The following is a 25,652-nucleotide window of genomic DNA, read 5'->3' on the forward strand; positions in this document are numbered from 1 at the left end:
AGGGGACTGTCCCTGCCCTGTCCCACTGAACATCAGGGATCTTGCCAGATTGGCACAAATTGGGTGGGAGGAGGGGGCAATTCAACACAGGAGTGGGGGGCATGAATGGGGGATCAGGAAAATTGGAAAGGAGGGGTGAATAAAAGCCAGAAGGGAACTCTGTTCGTCCTATTTGTCTGTCCTAATTAGATTGTAAGCTCTGTCGAGCAGGGACTGTCTCTTCATGTTCAAATGTAAAGCGCTGCGTACGCCTAGTAGCGCTATAGAAATGATAAGTAGTAGTAGTAGGTTTAAAAAAGGTTTGGATGGCTTCCTAAAGGAAAAGTCCATAGACCATTATTAAAATGGACTTGGGGAAAATCCACTGCTTATTTCTAGGATAAATAGTATAAAATGTATTGTACTTTTTTGGGATCTTGCCAGGTACTAGTGACCTGGACTGGCTGCTGTTGGAAGCAGGATGCTGGGCTTGATGGACCTTCGGTCTGTCCCAGCTTGATGGACCTTCGGTCTGTCCCAGTATGTCAATACTAATGTACTTACGAATTCCTAAGCATAAAATTTGAAAGGCAAGGGTAAGGATCTTAAACTAGATCCTAAAGAAAAAAGGAAGCCAGTGCTCTTTTATCAGTGGAAGCACTATCATATTTTTTTAATTGTAGGGGGGAGGAGGAGGAGAAGGGTAGAGCACCAACTCCTGCAGTCAACCCTACATCTTAGAGGGCATTTGACCTCAGTTTTTTCATTCAGAAACATAGATACAGCCACCTTAGAATGGAAGAGTCTAGCAATATATTCTGTTACTATTACAAGACCCCTGAAGACGCTAATTTTAGCGAAACATGATCATTTCGGGTCCAGGTTCTTTGGTGTATCAACTTCTTATTGTGATATAATCCTATCAGGAAGAGTATTTACCAATAGGTGACTGTATTACTAATTGGGAGTGCTGAACCCGGATGTATGTGGGTTGAAGATAGTCGTCCATTTAGAGTTAGTGATTTAAAGGACATTTAACTTCAAGAGAGAACATCTGCAGTGAAGTCCTAAAGGAATGGAATTCATCTTATAAATTTGGACCAGATTTTCAATGTGGAAAGGACTTATGCATTAGGACGATTAATCAATTTCAATGTGAAGCACTAGTCCTTGTTTAGTAACAGTCTGATTTCATTTGTATTAGTCAGTGCAATTTTTCTAGCAAAAAGGTGCCGGTACTCAAATGCCAGGCCACCCTCCAGGGGTGGGGTGATCACTGAGGGACTCACTCCACAATAGCCAGGCCCCCTGCAACCAGTCACAGAATCTTTGACAAGGCAGAATTGGTGTATTCAGCCTGAGCTCTTTCATTAAAACTTGTGGTCCATGGGTCAATTTTAGCAGACACTGGAAAAGGTGCCAGTAATCAGTACCCCCGAGTACCCCCTCAAAAAAAAAGCCCTGGATTAGTTAGTAAGTGTTTGATGTAAACCGTTTGTAATATGGTATGTGTGGATGTGAGAGAATGGTAGTGCAGGTGTGTGATATGAAAATTTTAATGACTATGAGCCAATTTTCTTACAAATAAAAAATTAAAGAATTTTTGCATTTTCAACGGTTGTTGGTATGTGAATATTAACTGTTACTATTATTGAGTCACAATAGTCCAGGGGATCTGAATTTGTATCTGAGGTCATTCCACAATTTATATCTCAGTCCTCTAGAAAGCAAACTAAGGGCCCTGTTTACTAAGGTGTGCTAACGTTTTTAGCACGTGCAAAAATTTAGTGCATGCTCATATATTCCTTTGGGTGCCTCTAGTATCAGTGTGCGCTAAAGTTTAGCACGTGATAAAAATGTTACCATGCCTACAGTGCAGCTTAGTAAACAGGGCCCTTCGGTACAGTATATTATCCGTTGACTTATCCCCAATCAACCAGCTTTAATGTACCTATACAATTTTGCAAATTGTGTTGACCTACATTTGGAAAGGCAAACTAGAAATACAAAATCTGTCTATCTATATTTTTTTTCTTTTGTGATGGCAGGAGGGACACAATCATCCTCCCTGCCAGCACCACTGACCTGCACTGAATGATGTTGCCTAGCAACAGACTGTGCTCTCAAAAGCTAGTCAAAAATGTATTAAGTCAGTTCAATAAAATGTATCATCAACAACTGATTTGTTGATCTTTATTTCTATATAGTTAAGTGATCTAACACATCAATCTTGCTGTTTTATTGTTTATATAACACAGCATTCTATGTTAGCACTGTTAATTGGCTACGGTTTTACCTGAGCTTCAGAAAAAAACATGGCTTCCACACTATCATACTGTTAAATGGAGTGTTATTGGGGCTGCCAACTAGCTGGTATTTAGCCAGATTGGATTTTATTTTATTGAGGGAGGCTGACAGTCAGGAGGCCCTTAAAGCCAGTCAATGGACAAGTAGTTTTCTGTCACCTACTACTCTCTATGCTGGCACAGTAACTCTTCTGCCCTTTGGAAATGTTCTTGGTAAAGGAGGAATCAGTTCAAAGCTTGATTAGTTTTATTTTCCAGCAGATCAACAGGAACTAAGGAATTCTACCCAGGTATACCCTCCAGTTCCTTGAGAGATCATAGAGACTTATACAACAGCTAGAATGACTCTTCACATCTCCTTCTCTTTAATTAACAATTTTCTATATATCAGGCCAGTCTTCTTATGACTTGGCCAAAACATGTCTTGCTGGATACCATGATCTGCAACAGTACTTTGGCTGGCTGTGGACCAGGTATTGGAGAATGCAAAGCTTCTCAGTGCCTTGTGCTTCTGGTTGGAGTATTCTTTTATAGTGCATCAGTGTTATGCAGTACTTGTTTGGTAGTAATTGAAGGTGTCTCTATCTTGGTAGTGCAATCCAGATTTTCACCACAATTGGGAACTCCTGAATCTATACATTTGTATGCTACACAAGCAGTCATGTTTGAAAACATAACTGAGATAAAATAAAAATGCTAACAACAGTAAAGAACGGCAACGTGGATGGAGCAGCTGGTTTGTTTGCTTTGTTTTCGATGTACGGGGATGACAGCTGTGTGGGGAGATGGGGCTGAGCCAGCTTCAACATTTTGGTGTCATGTCATCTCCCGTTCTCAATCTAACCTCCTTGTGTTAGATTGTCTGGCCAGTAGGGCGATGCTCAACAATGAGCAGGAAGTAAAAGCCGTCTGGCACAAAGTTGCCAATTCGTGGTTCGCATGTGGAATTTGGCAGGTTTCACTCGACCGCCACTTTTTTTTTAAAGCCACAGGTTGCAGGATATTGGGCGGTTTTCGCCGCCATGGTCACAGGTTGGGTGGTTTTCCCGTGGGGCTTCAATTGGACCAATAGAAGCCCTGTGGAGGCGGGTTGCAGGCTTCTTTTAAATGCCTGCAGCATGCTGCATGGGCGCGCAGGGGTGGAGGGGGGGTAGGAGGAGGTGGAAGGACAGCCACAGCAATGGTGTTGGGGACTTGGGGCCAGTTGTGGCGGCGGTGGCAGTTCTGGCTCTTCTCCTACTGATCTGCTCTGGAGAGTCAGAGTAATCAGGGGGCCTGTCCGCGCCGCAGCCGCGTCCAGAGAAATAGATGAGCCAGGCAGCCAGAGAGTCACTGGGGAGAGCCCGGGCTGGTGGAGGGGGAGGGAGCAGAGTGAAGCCACCGTGATGAGTTTCTGCAACCACGTACATTGTGCTTGGTAGCATTTTCATTTCATCTGACTTATATTTTCAAACTTGCTGGTTTGTGCAGCATATGGATGTTCACAGAGGAAATATAGTAATAGAGAGTAATTTGTTTTAAATCATTATCAGCGTGGCATTTGGAGGGGCTGATTATAGGGACACCAGGCTAGCACATGTTGTATCTTGAAGATATTTTTTTTCCTGGTAAAGGGCCACTAAAACACACATTTTATGAGAATCAAGTCCTCAACATTCAGAGTTTTTATCTATTTAGTTATTTACAACATTTGTATCCCACATTAAACATGATTTAGGTTGAATCCTGGGGGAGAAGTAAAATCTTTCTTCTTTTTTAACCTGTGCCTAGATCAAAAGAGATGGTTTCTGGTGGGAACGTGCTCCTTTTGTTTTGTGGATGGAAGGATTATGAATTTGTGTTAATTATAATGGTGCTGATTGTGCTATTTATGCTGCTGCTGATTATGATTCTGATGATTTTGCAGCTGCTGATTCTGTTTATGATGATTGTGATTGCATTATTAATATTCATATTGACCTCATTCTTATTTACTTTATTAATATTCACATTTACCTTATTAATATTTATATTAATATTGGGCTGGTTTTGGGCTGGAAAAATTTTCACCATCTGGCAACACTGCTCTGGCAGAACAGAACAGGGAGGCCCTTACACTACAGGGCAGCTTCTCTCCTCCTAGGGCCTCTCTGTTCTGTTCTGCCAGATGTGTAAGCTACCAGAAGCTGGCTGAGGTAAGCCAAGTTTTAATTCTAGCTTTACAAGAATCCTGTTCTTGAGGGCTGGCTGGAGCCTCACTTGTGTTTGTGCAATCCTGCAAGTAACTGTATACTATAGGTTTGGGACCTGCCAGCAACAGACCTGGGAGAAGTTTGCCTTTGAAACTAAAAAGACCGTATTGTACCTGTGAGGTAACAGGGATCAGTATTTGTTTAATAAAGAGGGTTTGCGTCACTTTTATTCTTGTCTGGCTGTATTTTATGAAAACCTCCCACTCCATCCACACTCGCAGTAGCACACACACTGCCCATTTTCCTCCCATGCTCTGCCTAGGTATATGTCTTCCTTGCATTTACACACTATCTCCCAGACTATAAATGGCGAATAAACGATAAAGTTCCGCATGCAAATCAGCGCGCGTAGCCAATTTGTGTATAGAAAATAATTGAATAACAAGCCATTCAGCGCTGATAATTGGATGTTAACAAGCAATTATCAGTACTAATTGGCACTAATTAGGATTTATGTGCATAGCTCACTAAGCGTATTCTATAAAATGATGCGCGTAAATTGATTTTATGGATCTCAAGAGGGGGCATGGCCATGGGAGGGACGTGGGCAGGTCATTTCAGGCAGGTATTTCAGACTGTAAGCCACAGAGATACATTTTTTAGGCCTTTTGCAGTACATCAAGTGAAATAAAAAATAAAACAAAAATAGTCACTTTTGTAAAAGCCCATTAGCTTTTGCACTCTCTATGTGCACTTGATAAAAACTTTCACTCTGTATAAAATCACATACTTTTACAATATTTCACATGTCGGTCTACATTCATAAAAATGCACTGAGGTGTGCCAAATTAACATGATTCACATTATATTTAACATGGGATAACACATGCTTTAACACAGTCCATTTCAAATAGTGTGAATTCATTAATCTGTGTGTAGTCAATTTGTATTAAAGTAAACCATGCTAATTTAGAGCTGTTTAGTGTACTTTCATAGGGCCGCAATAAAAGATGACTGGAAAACATGTTTTTGAAAAAAATAAAAAATTCTAAACATATATTCACTTACTCCCAAAATTCCATGACTGGAGAAGTAGCATTTGCCAAGGAGATCTGACTGCAATTGCTCATGTTAAGCTTTTGAAACTCCACACAGTTCTCTGTGAAAGAAAAATGCAAAAAGACATTGCTGTCTTCATATCTCTTCTGTTCTGTCCTATCATTAAATGGCATTCTTTTCATATTTCTTGTCCGTACACCACCTTGTATGCTTACTGATTAGGCGGTGTAGCAAATACTCAAAACAAACATAAACATGTTTCAACATAGCACACTGGGGCCTATTTACTAAGCTGTGATAAACATTAAGGCAGCTGTTAACACATTTCCAGCACCCAGTATGGCTGTCACATTAATTGCTAACATGGGGGTCCTTTTATAGAGTGGTGGTAAGCCCAATGTGGGCTTACCACATGCTAATCTGGAACTACTGCCGGCCAACGGTAGTTCCAGCCCTGGTGCGTACCATTTGCCATGATACGGAAAATAGCTAGCTATTTTCCAGTGCAGCGCTAACCTGGTGGTAATTGGGCAGCTCAGTGTGCTACCTGGTTACTGCCGGGGTAGTGTGGGATCTCTTAACGCCACCTCAGTGGGTGGCGTTAAGTGCTCCCCCCACATGTCCATGAGGTAAATAACATCTTACTGCATGGCCATACAATTTTTTTGGCCTTTTTACATGATGTGATAAAAAGGACCACAGTGCGTGGCAAAAAAGGCTCCCCCCCCTCCCACCGTTAGCGCAGGGCCATTTTTACCGCAACTTGGTAAAAGGACCCCATGGTGTGTTCACCAAATATACACCAAATGCCACTCTTAACAGGGAACGAGTGAAGAATGGGAGAGGCCTGTGTTTGAAATTTTAAAATGGAGGGCTGTTGTCTGCGATGAAAGTTGTTCACCAATAGTAGCGTACACTCTTCTTAAAGAGTATACACTATGGGCTGAGTATACACTAAATGGTGCTGAAAATTCAGCGCTGAAAAAAATTGATGCTTAATGATATTCTATAACGGGTGTTCCAGGATCTGCACCTTTTACAGAACTGCATGTAGTGCTGGGATCCACACTCAGGTTTGGGCACGAGGAGTTACACGGACTAAAACCAGGTGTAAATCCCAATGCACAAGTTGAGCATGGATACACAGTATTCTGTAACACTGAGTGCATTTCAAGGGAATGCCCCTGACTCGCCCATGCCCATCCATGGCCACTCCTCTTTGCAAGCCTGCGTGGACGCATTTAGGTGCTAGTGTATAAATAAGCACGCAAATGTGTTTTTACACAGATCTGCTGTTTCTGCCCCATTTTAGCACCTTGTATCCGTTAGAACGCTTTCCTACACCAAAGTTTTGGCAAGGAAGTAGTGTCTAACGTTCAGCACCATATATAGAACTCCCCCATATGTGCAAAGAGGACACACATTTCTGATACTGTGTGCAGGCATGATGGTTTGCGCACGTGCACACTATCGGGAAAGATTGCACCCTCTTTGCACATAGTGCACACTCGGAACAACATTCTATTTAGAACACAAAATTGTTAATCAAAGCAGAAAATGACATGAAAATGTTCTGGCTGCCCATCCATAACAGTTAATGTGCATTAATATGACAGATAACATGGCACAGTTAATGCCACCTGAATAAATACAGTCAGCTGAGTATGTGGAAATAACCTTTCGTTTGCATTAACTGAATGGCAAACTATTGGACATGTTCTCAACAGATAAGGCAGAATTTTTGTGATTACTACACTTTAATTGTGACATTTTAGTAAATAGGTACCTTAGCATTATGCATATCTTACATTTAGCAAATGGTGGATATTTAACAAGAGACAAACATTTTACTACAATACTTTCATAAAAATTGGATCTTAATATCATTTATTTATTATTAAAATTTGTTATGCCAGCTATGACACACGGGTCCTAAAGTAGATTACAATAAACCACAATTAAACAATAAAAGCTGAATTTTAAAGGGCTTAAAGATAATGAGTAGCCTAGTGGTTAGTGCAGTGGACTTTGATCCCGGAGAACGGGGTTTGATTCCCAGTGCAGGTCCTTGTGACTCTGAGCAAGTCACTTAACCCTCCATTGCCCCAGGTACAAAAAAGTACCTGTATATAGTATGTAAACTGCTTTGAATGTAGTTGCAAAAACCACAGAAATGCAGTATATCAAGTCCCATTTCCCTTATAAGAATTACACTGGATTAAACCAAATGATTCACTGGGAGCAACATACTGTCTCCAACAGTGACCAATCTTGGTGATTTGGATGATTCCTTGCCGATCCATTCCCTGCTGTTTTTTCCAAGAAATAGGAGTAGCAGTTCCCCAGATCTACCTGACTAATTGTTAAAGGACCTTTGTTCCAGAAATATGACCAAACATTATAAACCCAGTTATATTATTAGCCTTGATTGCATCATTATCAGGCATTAACCCCTGGATTCTATAAAGCGTAACTTAAGTTGCACACACAAATCCAGTCATATTCTGGATTTGCAAGCAACTTAATTAGTTAACAAGCCAATCAATGCTGTTAATTGCCAATTAACAAGTAATTGTTGACACTAATTGGCATTAATTAGAATTTACGTGCACAGCTAAATGTCTAAGCGTATTCTGAAACGTGATGTGCATAAATTCTATGTTGCACAGTTGAAAGGGGGAATGGCCATGGGTGTGGAATGGGCGAGTCATGGGTATTTCTAAAATCCATGCATGTTGTTAAAGAATACTCCTGGTCCATGACTAATTTAGGTACCAGCATTTACTTGTTGTAACTGCCAGTGGCTAAATTAATTGCTTGGATGGGCGCTTGGTGTACTTTATAAACCACACAGAAATTTAGGCATATTCTATATAGTACACCTAAATTTAGATGTACTTTATGGAATATACCTAGGCATATTTTTTTCAGTGCTGATTTTTTAGGTGTAATATATACAATCTAGTCCTAAATGCTAAACTAGTCATACATTAAAGAGAGGTAAACCAAAAAAGAAAATTAAAGAAATTGCAGCATTCAGAACTCCACTGAATATTTTCCCAGTTTCACTACTCTATAGTTTCAGATCATACTATAGTCAGTGGCGTTCCTAGGGGGGGCGGTAGGTGCGGTCCGCCCTGGGTGCACGCCGCTGGGGGGGTGCCGCGCGCGCCTGTCCTCCGTTGTTCCATGCTTCTTCTCTGCCCCGGAACAGGTTACTTCCTGTTCCGGGGCAGAGAAGAAGAGGCATGCAACAACAGAGGACAGGCGCGCGCGGCAACCCCCAGCGGCGTGCGCGCGGGGGGGTGTCCTTTCACCGGGGGGGTCCGCACTGCATCGGGGGGCGCTGCATCTGGGGGGCAGGGCGCATCGGCGATCCGCCCTGGGTGTCAGCCCCCCTAGGAACGCCACTGACTGTAGTATAGAGCTTGTGCTTCTCTTTCCAGTCCCCTTCTTTGAAAATTAAAGATAGAACATTTTTCAAAACTTACATTCTGTTAGAAAATGCAAAATAAATGAAATATGGTGTAATAATGTATTCTTATCTGTTAATTTTCTTTCCTTGAGATCAGTCTATACCTGCAGGTTATATCTACTATTGATCTGATCCAGTAGGGCTATTCTTACATTCTGATGCTCCTACGTGTGCTTAGCACCAAAAAAACCCTTATAGAATATTAACATAAGGTTTACACTGGCACACCCATGTGTAGGTGTTTCCTGTTAGACCATACCAATGGCAGATGTATGTTGGCGTGCCTAGGTGAGCCAAGTGACACGTGTAGTATTCTATAAACTATGTGCCTACCTGGAAGACACGCCCATGCTCTGCCCACGTGGAATTAGGCACTATGGCACTTAGACTACCTTACAGAATAGTGCCTAGTTGGCATAGATGACAAAGGCGATGTCAATTTAATAGCGCCCTTGACATGCATAAGTGGCACCTACCTCTAGATGCCCCTTTATAGAACTGGCTCCTTAGTAAACAAGGCCCTTGATTGGGATTCAGTTGGTTCATTCAGGGTCCATTTTACAATCCAGCGGTAGAAATACCTCCGGGTTTCCATGTGGGAAATCAGCCCTACTGACGGGCTCACTGAGGAATCTGATGGTAGTTCCAGCTTCCGGCGCATGCTGTTTCTGGCACTAGGGAATTTTTAAAAGTTTCATAGTGCCAGGGATGTGTATCACCGAGTTAGCGTCAGAGCCCTTACCGCCTCCTAAATGGCTCCAGCAGTAAATGGTCATGTGGCAATATTTTATTTATTTATTTAGATTTTGCTCACACCTTTTTCAGTAGTAGCTCAAGGTGAGTTACATTCAGTTACTCTGGATATTTCTCTGTCCCAGGAGGGCTCACAATCTAAGTTTGTACCTGAGGCAATGGAGGGCCAAGTGACTTGCCCAAGATCACAAGGAGCAGCAGCGGGATTTGAACCACCCATCTCTGGATTGCAAGACCAGTGCTCTAACCACGAGGCCACTCCTCCACTCCACTTTTATGTAGCGCACATCCATTTACTGCCCATTTTTGTTTAAAACACCTTTTACTGGTGGCATTAAAAGGTGGCCTTGGTGCGTAGCAATCCCGCACTGCAATGCCGCTGTTGGCCACTTTTTACCTCTGTCTGGTAAAAGGGGCCCTGAGTCTGTAATGCTGTTTGCTACATCACAGCCATGTACTGCAGTGATTACCTGTGAATCTCTTGCCAATGTGACTGTCTCTTAGCATGGATGTTTTCAATACTCACCCTAGAGGGCCACATAAGATTAGCATAATTTTGTGTGCAAATATACCTGATGATTATACATTATGGAAATCCTACAAAAAACAAGTCTGCTTGCAACCCTCAAGGACTGAGTTCTGAGCCATGGACGTAGAAGTTTAGGGGAATTACAGAACAGCAGTTTAACAAGTTATAAAAGAGCAACCTTCCTAATTATTCCAGGGTCGATATTACAGATCCTTGTCCAAAGGTCTGAGTGCTGCATAATAATATGCAAAGTAATTAGAGTAAATTGTACTACTCTTTGGCTCATTATTTTATCTAGCTGTATAATGATAAACATGCAGTGATTACAATTAATTTAAAAATAATTCACACACAATTTGGAGATAGCAACCATTTAAATTGATATAAAATAGTAAATTTTGCTATATAAGATACCACTATTTAGTCAAGGTGGACTTATTACCCTTTGTCTTCTATTTACTGAAGTACAGTAATGATTTTCAGATAGCATGTGGTATTTGCCAAAATTACTGCATGCTGTTAAGCTTCTGTGTTAACTGCTGGGAGCATTTTTATATAGTTAGAGAATAATTCTATAAAAATGAAAGTAATCTAAATGCTAGTTATGGTGTTATTTTAAGTCTATTCTAAAAAGAAAAGCAGGTACTTACTTTTCTTTATAAAATACTAATAGAAATCACCAAAAAAGCAAGGTCACTTACACTAGCCTTATGGCTTAGATAAATGCTCACATCTAGATGTTTTATTGCTAGTGCATCAGATTCCCTCATTTCATCTCCTTAGTTTGATAGTGGATGTTAAATGCAAATGTTCATAGTGTTACAAATAAAGGTCTTGCATATTCTTCTAAATGTATTACCAGTTATTGTCTATGGTTCTGGCATTCATGTTTTGATTTACCCCTGTATTTTTAGTTCTAGCACACATGTTTGCAAATGAGAGATGGTATAATTTGTGCACTCTACCCAAACTCCGCCTATGTGCAAAGTATAAGCTTTCTTGCCACCTAAAGCTAGGCAGCTCTGTATAGAATTACCCCCTATGCAGAAACAATTTCCTTTACCCATTACCTGCATTTAGGTGATGTTATCTGTTCCGCGTTATTTGTCATATTAACACTTAGGGGGTAAAGCCTAGTTCTAGGTGGCAAGAAGGACCCTATATGGAGGTATACTAGACTCCACCCTCAGAACAACCAGTTTTGCTTTTATTTATTTTGTTACATTTGTATCCCACATTTTCCCACCTATTTGTAGGCTCAATGTGGCTTACATAGTACCGGAGAGGCGTTCGCAGACTCCGGTGTGAACAAATACAAAGTGATATTGTGGTAAGATAAAGTTCATGTGGCACAACCACATTGGGGCATCATCTAACGGAAGATTTGTGTTATGTCCATTACGTTCTTTAGTTTTGTTGTGTTGCAGAGATCAGGCATTTATGTTGGATCGGTAGGGTATGCATTTTTAAACAGGTTAGTTTTTAGTGTTTTCCGGAAGTTTAGGTGGTCATACGTAGTTTTCAAGGCTTTTGGTAATGCGTTCCACAGTTGTGTGCTTATGTAGGAGAGACTGGATGCGTAAGTTGATTTGTATTTGAGTCCTTTGCTACTTGGGTAGTGCAGATTTAGGTACGTTCGTGCTGATTAAGATGTGTTTCTAGTTGGTAGGTTGATCAAGTCTGTCATGTATCCCAGGGCTTCACCATAGATGATTTTGAGGCATATTTTCAAAGCACTTAGCCTTCCAAAGTTCCATAGAAACCTATGGAACTTTGGAAGGCTAAGTGCTTTGAAAATATGCGCTAGTGAACCAGGGTGCAGATTTTGAAAGCAATGCGCTCTTTGATTGGGAGCCAATGTACTTTTTCACGGATGGTTTTTGCACTTTCAAATCGCGTTTTTCCGAAGATAAGCCTAGCTGCCATGTTTTGAGCGGTCTGGAGTTTCTTTAAGGTTAGCGCTAACCAGATATTTCAGAGGCACTACGGGGGGAACTCTATATATGGTGCCTTAAAAATTGGCAACACAAAACCACACAGTTAGTGTGATTTTATAAACTACACCTAAAATTAGGCATAGTTTATACAATACGCTCAGGCACTGTTCTCGCACCTATACTTTAGGTGCACCCATTTTGACCACCAAAAACCAGGCCTAAATACCTGTGCTTGAGTTAGGTGCAGATCAGGTGTATTCTATAATAGTGTGCATAGTTTTTTTCAAATGCCCACAACCCGCCCATTCCACACCCATGGCAATGCCCCCTTTTTTACTGTGCACATTAGAATTTATGCGCACCACATTATAAAATACGTCTAGAAAGTTGTGAGCGTAAATTCTAATTAAAACTGATTAGCACCGCTAATTGGTTAATAAGTACACTGATCACTTGCTAATCAATTAAGTTGTTCATGAAATTTGGCAACATGGCCAAATTAGCACGCACAACTTAAGGCATTATATAAAGAATTTGGGGGTGGTTGATTAAGAGCTGCTGAAAATGTCCGGTTAGCATTGAACAGGCAATTTAACCTGCCAGGCCCTTTTACCAAGCCATGGTAAAAAGTGGCCTGCGGCAGTGTAGGTGTGTGTATTAGGCACACGCCGGTCCAGTTTTTACCACGTCTGCAAAAAAGGTTTTTTTTTTAATGTGACGGGATAAGGGCATGCAGTAAAACTGAATCCAGTGCGTGTCTAAAACCAGCCTGAGCCCTTAACTCCACCCATTGATCTACCAGCAAGGGCTCACACGCTACACGCACGGTGACCAGGCGGCGCGAGCCAACTGCCGGTTACTGATGGAAAAGGTGCATGAGGAAGGAATAAATAATTCATCCAGGCATTATGGGCAAGCACCAAATCTGAAATTACCACCAGGGGGTGCGCTGACCTGGCAGTGGTCTCATTTGGGTGCGTGCTGCATGCGCATAGAGCCTACTGAGGCTTAGCAAAAGGGCCCCTAAATCTCTTTGAATATTAACCCTATAGGTGTGGGCATTTACATCAGCTAGAAAGCTAGTGTAAGTGGTTGCGACTAGATGTACACGCATTCTTTGCCGCTTGCGCTATTTTAGAAAGAAAAACAGATGCTTACCTTTCTTTATAGAATAGTCTTAAAAAAGGCTTCATAACCAGCACTTACAATAGGTTCTATTTTATGTGAAATTACCCTCTTAGGGGTATATTCAAGAAACAGCGCCAAAAATTTGGCATGAAAAATATGGGCCCTAACCCCCGGGTTCTATATAGCATGCAAATTCTATAACAATGTGTGCAACTTAATTCTCTTAATGAGCTAATGAGCACTGATAACAGCACTTAACAAGCAATAATGAGCACTAATTGGCACTGATTAGAATTTAGGCACACAACTTGCTAAATGTATTCTGTAATGATGTGCACCAAACTTCTAACATGCGCAGGCAAAAAGGGGCGTGGTTATGGGAAGGGAAATGGGCATTTTCTGGGCATTCTGAAATTTATGCACCTACTTATAGAATATAGTCCAGTGCGTCTAAATCTATGTGCTAGGAATTACACCCTCTACTATAAAGAGCATATTGGTCGCAACAACTTAAACACCCATAAGCCCTTTAACCTTATTAATAAGCTTACATTGACTGAAAACTTAACATCAGTAACTGTAGCCATTTCCTCTGCTAATCAATTAGCTACGTATTTCGAACAAAATGCAACTACCATTAGGGGAGCTATGTTGCAACTTAAGGCCACTGAAGTTCAATCTTACTTCAAGCAGCCTAGTCTGAATGATGGAAATGTGGCTGACCGACTGTGGTCCTTCTTTCTGTTACCCATTCATGAGACTGTCAAATCCTTCTCACAAAGTATTCTTCCTCAAACTGCCTTCTGGATGCTTGTCTGAGTTATTTATTAAAAACTGCACCAGCAGGATTCATTCACCTTCTTCAAGCTCATATCTCATTTATGCTGACACAAGGGGCTTTTCCTCAGTGGAAAGGGTCCATAATACTTACCCCAATCCCTAAGAGCACCTTGGCTTCAGTGAGAGACATTAATAATTACAGGCCTTTCGCTGCTATCCCATTGTTGACTAAGGTAATGGAGGGAATAATTGGTACTCAGCGTATGAATCACCTTTCCTCTTCCTCCCTCTTGCATAAATCCCACAGAGGCTTCAGGCCTTGTTACAGTACTGAAATGGGGGTTCTCTCTCACTTTCCTGATCTGACTGTGGGGTGCCACAGGGCTCACCGCTTTCTCCAATCCTATTCTTTTTTTTTTTTTTTTTTATATTTTCAAAATACAACCAAGATAACTCTTGATATACAGAAAATCAGACCTTAATTGAGATAAAATAGAAAAAGGCAAACTTCTCCATTACCTAAACATCCAAATTAAGGAATAATACATCAATATACTTTGGAAATAAGGAAAATAAAAAACACAAAAGGGGAGGAGAAATCAGAAAACATTCCAGTTAGCAGGAGAAAAAAACTGGTATTTAATAGGAAAACTCGGAAACTTTTTAAGGTCGTATAGTGGCTATTGCTTTATATCCAATTCAAACCAGATTAGAGGAGGGAATGGAAACCAAAATGGGTTGAGTTTTCCTTGCTACCAGGAAATTCTTGAACTGATCTGATTCTAGAAAAACATATGTCTTAGACTGAAACTTAACCAACATTTACATGGAAATTGAAGAAAACACGTCCCACCCCACAGTGCCAGAAGTTCAGGTTTCAAGGCTAAAAATGCCTTTCTCTTGAGCTGTGTGGCCCTGGACAGGTCAGGAAATATTTGAACTTTATAACCCAGAAACTCAGTATCTTTATAGCAAAAATACAATCTAAGGAGCCAGTTATGATCTGGCTCCAAGGCAAAGAAAGCAGTCAAAGTGGCAGTTGTTACCACAGGACCAGATGCTTCTAAAAACCCAGCTAAATCCACTGATTGATCTTTCTTTGCTTCCTCAGATGGAAATCCTCACCATTCTACATAGTAAAGTGGATTCTTTAGGAACTTGCAAAATTTCCATAATATATTTCTTCAACATATCTATTGGTGTCAAAACGGGAGATCTAGGAAAATTAACAAATCGGAGATTTAACCTCCTTTCATAGTTTTCTAAAGACTCCAGTTTTTGATGAGTAATTACTCAATCTTTAATCAATGATGCCTGAACTTCTTTCATTGAAAGCAAGTCCTGTTCAACTTTCTTTAAATGTTTTTCAAAATTAGATGTTTTAATTTCAACTTGAATCACAAAATTCTCATACCGAGTAGCTTAAGATAGGACAGTTTCTCGATGTCGCTCAACCAAATCCAAACGCTGAAGCAAGGACTCCTCCAAATCTCCCATTGAATTCCATAATTCTTCTAAAGTTACTTTCTGCGGTTTCTTCCTCTGAAACACATGGAAGTCCCTTTTTGTGGTTGGATATCAGCTTGAGTGGCTTGAGGTCCTCCCCTGATGGCACCAGCCTCAAGGGAGACCACCTCTCCACTCCCCACTGTCGCAAAAGAAGTAGGAGCTCTGGTCCCATCTGCAGGCATAGCAGCAGCAACTTTGGCATCCAAAGGCTTACCACCCAGAAGCTCCTGAGTAACGCGTCCAGGTTGCAGAGGAGGGTCAGGATGTTCTGGGCTAAGGGTCCCATCTAAGACAAAGAGCTCTCATTCTCCTTCCAAGAGCTCCCCCACACCTATCTTCAAGCCAACTGCAGGCACTGTGAAACTTGAAATCTTCTGTTGCACCAGAGCCGGAGTACCAACGGAATCAGATGGGTAAGCCCGTGGCTTCCCCTTGCATTTTACCATAGTTTACCCCACAAACACCGTGCTCAGAAAGACAGAGAGATCACTAGCTCACTGCTACGATCACCGCCATGTTGATTCCTCTGTCCAATCCTATTCAATGTTATGATGGCTCCATTAGGTGAAATGCTAGAGGCAGTGGGGTTTTGCACTTTTATTTATGTGGACAATGTCACAATCTATATCCCTTTCAAGACTGGTCTTCCAGAAATTGTCCCTAAGATTAGGCTTGGTCTAGATTTGTTGGAATCCTGGGCTTCCAAATTTAAGTTTAAGTTAAATAGAGATCAGACTAAATTTCTTGTGGTAATCAACCCTTTGACCGGACCGAATATAATAATTTTACTATTGACGTGTCGTACCCCTTAGACTCTACACTTAAGGTACTGGGTATATTAATTGACAGTCATCTCACGTTCGAGCCTCAGGTTTCCTCAGTAGTGAAGTAGTGATTCTCTTTGCTGAGGAGAATCAGATCATATTTCTCGCCAGACATCTTTAGACTGCTAGTTCAAGCCTTGGTTTTAACTCAGCTCAATTACTGCAATTCCATCTATGCTGGATGTAAGGAGGGTGTCCTAAAAAGGCTACAAATAGCCTAAAATACTGCAGCTAGGTTTGTCCTCAAGGTTTTGCGTTTTGATAGAGACACTCCATTATTATGCAAGCTACACTGGTTGCCCATTAAAGCCAGGATTATTTTAAAATGATTATTATATTTAAATTTGTCTTTCAAATATTATATTGCATAGCACCAGATGATATGCAGCCCTTAATAACTATTCCCCTAAGCAATATAAGTTCTGGTTCTAGGGACTACTTAAACTTCATCTTCCAGATTGAAAAAAAAAGTGCGTTATAAGTCAGTTCACTCTGCTGACTTTAGATACCAGGGTGATAAGTGTTCACTGCCATTGGCAATCAAAGGTCAGCCTGATTACTTGGTATTTCACAAAAGATTGAAAACTCTCCTCTTTGAGAGGTTCCTATCCATTAATGGAGTAACTTAGTTTGCAACTGGCGATCAATGGTCTAAATTTGATATTTTGTTTATGGCTTTGTAAACCTTGTCTGTTTTTTATTTACTGTTAGCCATGGCAACATAAATTAATTAATTAAATCAGCGCTGATAATTGCCACTTAACAAGCAATTGTTGATACTAATTGGCATTAATTAGATTTACAAGCAGAACTGTCTAAGCATATTCTATAGAAGTGATACTTTTACATTCTAAGTTGCATAGTTGAAAAAGGGATATGGTGTGGGCATGGCATGGATGGGTCATGGGCGTTTCTGAAATCTATGTGCACTGTTACAGAATACATCCAGCCCGCACCTAATTTAGGCATCGGGATTTACACCAAGTCTTGCTTGTTATAACTGCCCATGGCTACATTTAGTAGTGCAGATGAGCACTCGGCATATTCTATAATCTGTGTGGACATTTAGGCCTGTTCTATAAAGCCAGCCTAAATTTAGGCGTACTTTATAGAATACGCCTAAGCATATTATTTTTTGCATGGATTTTTCAGGCGTCCTAAATAGAATCTAGCCCTAAATTTATAAAATAGTATCTATGTGCAGTTATATGTGTTAACTACAAATTAGTGCCAATTAACACCACTTAAGGTGAATATTCATGAGAGAGATATGCATGCACTGCCTCTACTGTAAGCAAATGTCTCTCATGAATATGCATTGTGGATATCCTAAAACTCTGACTGGCTATGGTGCCTCCAAGACCACGTTTGGGAACCAATGACTTAAGTGCTATTATTGGCACTTAAGGCCAATTGGTGCCTAAATTAACAATTAACCCTCCTGTTTATTAAGTCACACTAGTGGCTGCCACAGCTTATTCACTTTGAATGGGCAAATAGGCTGTGTCGGCATTGCTGTGTGGCTTAGTAAACAGGGGGGTAAGTTAGGCATGCATCTTGTACTATTCTATAACTTGAGCACCCAAATTTGTCCTCTAGTCAGAAATTGGGCATGGAACTTTATAGAATCCAAGGGTTATTGTAAGTTACTGAGTTAACTGTGAGGTGTGGTCCCTTCCCATTCTTATCTAGTCTCCACCCATTCTGCATTATCTGTTGTCAGAAAATAACTAAGGAGCTATGTAAGTTAACATGCACTAATACAGCTTAGTAAATAAGGCCCTTAATCATTTAAGATTTATTAAAAAGTTTGGTTTCATGGATAACAATACCCATAATTCTACTCACATCCATAATGGCTTCACTATAACCATACCTGTGTTCCACTCATGCCCGCATGTTGCCCACGGGAGTTCTGCAGAAAAGCAATTCATCAAGTAGAAAATAGCCCATGCAAGGATGATGATGTAATAGACATTCAAATGGGCCTCAATGACCTGTGTAGCATATCCAATGCCTGCAAATAAGAACATGAAACTGTAATTCATAAACCACTTTCATAAAGTTCTTTTCTTTCCAAGGACAAATCATTTATTTATTTGGATTTAACTCACACCTTTTTCAGCCTTAGGTCAAGATGAGTTACATCAGGTATTCCCCTGTGTTGAACCTGAAGCAATTAACATAGTTGCCCAAGATCACAAGAAGCAGCAATGGAATCGGAATTCCCTGTTGTCAACTTGGTGCTCTATCTACTAAGCTCCCCTACATAAACAGTGAAAGCATTTTGCTTGGTATTCTTGCATTGATAAAAGTACGCAAATATGAAGCTTTCAGATTTCCTAAGGGTGATTCTTCCCATTGTTGTGGTCATTTTATGACTAAGCACACAGGTTAAAACTTAAGTACATACTTTTCTCTGTGCCGTATTTTCAATGTATATATTTCTGCGTTAAAAACTAGCCCATAATGTCTATCGAGTCGATATTCAGCCCACAGCAGTAAGCGTTTTTTAAAAAGTGCTGATTGCTGTGGGCAAAATTAACCATTTTAGAGAGGCAGATGCAAGTGAGCATCCATCCTGCTCATTTCTCTACTGGACCACAAAGAAAACAGGCAGATAGGACACAATTATTGGGGGGGGGGGGGGGCTTGCTGTTCCAGGGGGGCAATCTAAGGAGTTTTTCCTTTGCTTCCAAGGGGGTGGGAGGGGGAGCTGGAATCAGAAAGGGGGTCTTTCACAGCATTCAGGGGTGAGTGGGGTCTTACTGTGCTTTTGAGGGCATGGGGGAGGGAGGGAGAGCGGTGGATCAGAAGGGGTGTTCTGGATATTCCAAGGGGATTGTGAGGGAGGAAGAGAGATGGCAGCACTTCAGCCATGACCTGAAAGTTAACTGGGCACTAGCCAATATTTAGACAGGTGCCCAGTTGACTTTGCTGCATAAAATTAAGACAGTCTTTTTCTGTTCTAACTTTATGTGGTTGCTCAGCTGGTTAGCAGATTGAAAATCTCTATTAACTGAATTGCCCACTATCTATCTCTCGGGAAACTACAGGCCAGTAAGCCTCACTTTAGTCACTGGAAAAGTAATGAAAGTACTGTTGAAGGAAAGGATAGTGAATTTCCATAGTAACCTATGGAACTTTGTAAGCCTAAGTGCTTTGAAAATGAGCCCCATAATTATTATTATTATTAACATTTGTATAGCGCTGCCAGACACACGCAGCGCTGAACACCTGACACAGAGAGACAGTCCCTGCTCGATAGAGCTTACAATCTAAAAATACAGACAGACAAGACAATTAAGGGTGAGGAAAGTACTGGATGAGAAGTAACAAGGATAGGGGAATTGAGTAGTGGTTAGGAGCCAAAAGCAGTGGTGAAAAGGTGGGTTTTCAGCATAGATTTGAAAACAGGTAGAGATGGAGCTAGGCGTACAGGCTCAGGAAGTCCATTCCAGGCATAAGGTGCCACAAGGGAAAAGGAACGAAGCCTGGAATTAGCAGTGGAGGAGAAGGGGAACGACAAGAGAGATTTGTCCAGCGAGTGGAGATTATGGGGAGGAATGTAGGGAGAGATGAGAGAGGAGAGGTAATGGGGGGCTGCAGAATGGATGCATTTAAAGATCAGTAAGAGAAGTCTTCTCCTTGCCAATATTTTGGGCACAGATCGTAGAAATCAGCTTGTACTGGCCCTACTTCCCAACTACTGGAGTTGCCATTGCAGTCTGCTCCAGACTTGATCCTGGTCTGTTTTTGCCATTTACAGGACCCAGACCATAGACATTTGTCTGGAATTGGTAATACTTGCCAACCTCTGAGGCTGTTGTCAAATCTCACTCCAGTTACGAGGTCATTTAAGTTTTGCTTTAATTGTATTCCATCATTTTTTATATAGTGTTCCTCTGTGTTTATCTCACACATTCTAGAATTCCATCACCATTTTGCTTCACAACCTCCTGTGGGATGGCATTACAGTCATCCACTACCCTTTCTGTGAAAAAGTATTTCCTGACTTTGCTCCTAATTCTCTCACCCTGCAACCTCAACTCATGACCTCTAGTTCTACCACTTTCCTGCTTCTGAAAAAAGATTAGCTTGCATATTAATACATTTTAAGTCTTTAAATGTCTGTATGATATCCCCTGTCCCTATTTTCCTCTAGGGTATACATATTGAGGTCTTCAAGCTTCTTCTCATATATCTTGACAAAAGCTCTCTGCGACTGGTCACATGAAAATCAATAGATCCCATGACGGGCTCACAACAGGTTGAGATTTTCACACTGCCTGCCATCCCTTGCATAAGAGATGCTGCTCCATACACCTAGCAAGTGGCCGTGATCTTGGATCTTACTATTTTGTTTTTATCAGAGTTGGGATCTTGCCAGGCAGGGGCGTAGCCAGACTTCGGCAGGAGGGGGGTCCAGACCCCGAAGTGAGGGGGCACATTTTAGCCCCCCCCCCCCAGTGCCGCCAATCCCCCCCGCCATTGCTGAACCCCCCCGCCACCAAATTTGACCCCCCTACCATTGCCAGACCCCCCCACCAACTTTGACCCCCCCCACCATTGCCAAACCCACTGCCACCAATTTTGACCCCCCCTTTGCCGACGACCCTCTCAACCCCCCTCCCGCCGCCAACCCACCATCGCCTACCTTTGCTGGCGGGGAGACCCCAACCCCCACCAGCTGAGCCGAGGTCCTCTTCTTCCCAATCCCGCGCAAGGCTTCGTTCTAGTCTGACGTCCTGCATGTACAATGTGCAGGACGTCAGACTCACAGAAACAAAACAAAACCTTGCGCGGGATTGGGAAGAAGAGGACCTCGGCTCGGCTGGCGGGGGTTGGAGTCCCCCACCAGCAAAGGTAGGCGACGGTGGGTTGGCTGCGGGAGAGGGGGTCGAGAGGGTCGGCTACAGGGGCCCAGGCCCCCTTACTGGCTATGCCCCTGTTGCCAGGTACTTGTGACCTGAATTGACCACTGTTGGAAACAGGATGCTGGGATAGATGGGCCTTTCGGTCTGTCCCAGTATGGCAATACTTATCTACCTATGTAGAGTTGCCATCTCAGCACCACTCCTGCCACTCATAACAAAATAGCAGACATACATATCTAAATGTCAGCACATAGAAGTCCTTTCAACAAGCTGCAGCAAAAGGGGGCTAGTGTTGGCATCAGCATGTGTTCTCTTTAAACACAACCGTGCAGCAAGTGAAGCACTTACTGTGCAGCTATTTCGGGGAGGGCAGGGGAGCACTTACTGCCACCCATTGAGGTGGCGGTAAGGGCTCCCACTTTAACCTGGTGGCAACTGCTGGGTAAACACCGGAAATGGAGTGCACTGGGGGTTGGAACTACTGCTGGGCTGCTGCAGTAGCCTGGCTGTACTTCCGGTTTAGCAAATGGTAAGCCACTTAGTAAAAGATCCCCATAAAAATCTACATTCTGCAATTCCATTTTACACATGTGTGTGTTGGCACTTATACATGCCAGTTGCTGAACTGCCTCCATTGATGTTCTTCACACTGACAAATATAAAATGGTTGCTCCTGCCATGCATATCTATTACATACACATGCATTCCTGCATGTATTTAGAAAAGATTCTATAGTGAAAGATCCTTTTTTAAAATAATATCATAATTGGGCACATTCTAATCTGGGCGTCTCAATTCCTATTTCAACACTTTATCTAAAATGGGGTTGCCTACTTCAAATTGAATTCAAACCTTACCACAAGCAGGACATGGAAAAAGTACAATCACAATGACTTGTCTTTAAGAAATTTTTCTAATTGAACTGGGTCATTAAAAAAATCTACTTCTTCTCCGAGTAGTTAATTAGGCATTTGCAGGGGAACTTCAAAAAGAAAGTTGCCCCCACAGCCAACAGGTGATATTTTAATTGAAGAAAGAGCCACAAGAAATTTAAAACACTTCTCAACCTGGATGCTGCAGTGGATGGGAAGTTGCAGCTAAAGGATGACCCAATAATGCTTTGTGTCTCTTACATTTTTGTACTTTTATGCCTCAAGCTATCTCAATGTCAATGTGCACTTATATACTGCCACCCTCCCCTGGCAGGTCTAGGGCAGTTTACATTATAAAAAAAATTAGCTAGAAAATTAATACATCATATTAAAACAGTACATCATACAGAAAGAAAAACGGATACAACATAACATTACTAAATCAGCAATGCAAATGAATTTTGATCTTCTTATGGGTTATCAATAGAAATCAAACAAAATAAAACATGGAAAAGAAAATAAGATGATACCTTTTTTATTGGACATAACTTAATACATTTCTTGATTAGCTTTCGAAGGTTGCCTTTCTTCGTCAGATCGGAAAGAAGGGCAACCTTCGAAAGCTAATCAAGAAATGTATTAAGTTATGTCCAATAAAAAAGGTATCATCTTATTTTCTTTTCCATGTTTTATTTTGTTTGACTTCTATTGATAACCTTTAAGAGTGGACTAACTCAGCTACCACACCGATCTTCTTATGGAAAGATACATAGTTTGCATCTGTTCTAATAAAAGAGGGTAATGCAGTCCAATAAGAGGTCATAAAATCAGAAAACATAGCTTTAGCTATCCTCATAAATCTTATGCCCTTCAAAGAAATTGGGTGCAATATTAGAAAGCTACATATTCTTTCTGAAAATCTACTAAAGGACATACAAATTAACTCCCATGTTTACAAAGCTGCGCTAGCAGCTGCTGGTGCGGTAATGCCAACACAGCCTATTCACTTTGAATGGGCTGTGTCGGCATTGCTGTACAGCTTGTAAACAGGGAGGTAACTCTGTCAGTACAGAAGAAGATATCCCATAAACTGCCTGAAAAAATAAACAGATAGATTTATATGATATCCTTTGTTGAACTGGCAACCAAGGTAACTGAGTGCAATATACTGAGATACTATCAAACTTTCTAAGATTAAAGATCAACCTAACCACAGTGTTTTGGATTAACTGCATTTTTCTCACTAATTTAGTAGAGATACTCCAATAAAACACATTACAGTAATCCAAATGTGGCAAAATGAGCATGTGTACTAACAGAGTGTAAGCAGATCGATTAAAATATAAACTTACTAGTCTCAGTTGCTGCAATTTAAAGAATGTTTTCTTCCATAAATGACTAGTCTGTGAGTCAAAAGATAAAGTAGAATCCAAAATTATTCCAAATACCTTAGCTTTAGTCTCAACCGGAAAGATCAAATTCTACAACAAGGTTATCTCTGTAGGGGCGACTGAGCCAGGATCACAAAACCATAACATTTTAGTTTTACTCAAGTTTAGTTCCAACAAATTTATAGTAGCCCAGCCTTGAATCTTCTTCATACAAACTGAAAGACTATCTATAGCGTCTTGTTAATGTGGTAAGACAGGAACCAAAAATCGAATGTCATCTGTATAAGAGTAATTCTCCTGAGCTAAAACAGAGGTTGCCTAAAGAAGACAAAAAAATATTTAAAAAGAAGGGATGATAGGCAGGAACCTTGAAGAACACCACACCCTGGAGTCCACCAATGGGAAAGAACATTATCCTCTCTGACAGCATAATTTCTATTCCATAAAAAATCTTGGAACCATTGCAAGACCGCTCCCCCCCCACTCCTGCAGCACTCAAGCTTAATAATAAAATATCATGATTTAGTGCATCAAAGGCAGCAGATATATCAAACTGTAATAATACCATTTCCCTTGACACAAAAGCCTCCTTACATGAGAAGTTGTTGTGGGGTTGCTCATAACTTTGCTTGGCCTAAGCTCATTTCAACTATTATTGTTGTGTAATAAGTAGATTGCTTGCCTACTGCATCCATGATTTGAGTTCACATCTCACACTGGGATTTCTGTCAGGTAGCCGGCCTCTGGACAACTCAGCTATCCATCCACTTTCAGCTAATGGGGGAGGGGGGAGGTAAAAATGACTAAGAAAATCAATGGAAAACCATCCTGCTAATAGACAATGGCAAACCACTCTGCTAATAATTTACCAGGAAACTGTCATGCATGTGGCAGTCCCCAAAAGTCATTTATGACTTGGGTACTTGCACACATGGGACTATCTATACCTTCTTTAAGCTCATTTTATGGTTAGCCTTGCCTCCTTGTCTTTTGCATTTTTTCTCTATTATACCTTGGTTTTCTAGACTTTATTATTACCCTGCAATTTATGTGCCGTTATAAAGAGTCCTGGAGAGAGAGAGAGAGAGAGAGAGAGAGAGAGAGAGAGAGAGCTCTAACTATGAAACTGAAATTAGAAATCAGATGGAGACAGATATGAATTTGATATATTGTGCTTTAGACAGACATAAAGGGTTTATTTACAGTTCAAGATTAGCAACACACTTTGAATCATGCCCCAGGGTGTTAAATATGGCTATATTAGCCCCTTCCTGGTTCCTGAGCAATAGTGTAATAACTCAAGAATATTATCAGCAAGGGAACTGATAACAGGGAAAGGGAGGAAGGTTCATAGTGTTTACTGCTGGATTTATTTTCAAAACCGTTATACTTGAGTCAACAAATAGTCATACTAAGAGCATAAGGAGAGTTATTTTAGAAGTATCTTCATAGATAAATAGTGGCATTTACACATGTAGATTCCTACATGTACAAGTAGCTATTTTATTAAACTGCTATTTACATTTGGATATCTAAACTAGGTACAGATTCCAAGGGAGCATGGTTTGGACGTGGATAGAGTATGGTTTGGGCAGACTGAAAGTCTAGATGTGCCTTTCCCATTTTACAAAGGGTCTATATGTGTAGACCTAAGTTTTTCCATATTGGATTTTATACCTGCTCCAAGTTCCAGCTTCAAGGGGCAGGTGCAAAGGACAATGGTACCCTACTCCCCAATCCATCTCTGAAGCATGTAAGCCATCCTGAACCCACCCCAATCCCTCCTCAAACCACCCCCAGCACCTACTGAAGCTCTTCACTACTGGAGGAGAGATGGAGGGATTCTAGACTGATTTGGATGTGGGTTCGGGGGGGGGGGGGGTAACTGATAGGGAGGAGTCAGGGGAGTTGTGACTGATTTGTATGTGGGTCGATGGAGGTCTACATGCTTTTGGGGTGGCTCCAAAGCTGGGTCTGGACTGGTGCAGAAGGCAATCAGGGGTGCATGAATTTTAGGAGCAGTGATTTTAAAAGAAGTACTGCTCTCACACAATTAGGAGAA

The 25,652-nt window shown here is 41.2% G+C and overlaps 1 protein-coding gene across 3 annotated transcripts in view; it reads right to left on the bottom strand.

The window, feature by feature from the left end:
• The window catches only part of SLC6A11 (solute carrier family 6 member 11), a 310,046-nt gene that overhangs the window by 214,184 nt on the left and 70,210 nt on the right, over positions 1-25,652 (bottom strand). For all 3 annotated transcript variants that reach the window (XM_030207198.1, XM_030207197.1, XM_030207199.1), the window contains 2 exons: positions 18,327-18,467; positions 5,525-5,615 (listed from right to left, as the gene is read on the bottom strand). In XM_030207198.1, coding sequence (XP_030063058.1) covers positions 5,525-5,615; positions 18,327-18,467 — 232 coding nt within the window. The remainder of the gene's footprint in view (positions 1-5,524; positions 5,616-18,326; positions 18,468-25,652) is intronic.

The sequence above is a fragment of the Microcaecilia unicolor genome, chromosome 6, assembly GCF_901765095.1.
Source record: "Microcaecilia unicolor chromosome 6, aMicUni1.1, whole genome shotgun sequence".
Classification (NCBI taxonomy): Eukaryota; Metazoa; Chordata; class Amphibia; order Gymnophiona; family Siphonopidae; genus Microcaecilia; species Microcaecilia unicolor.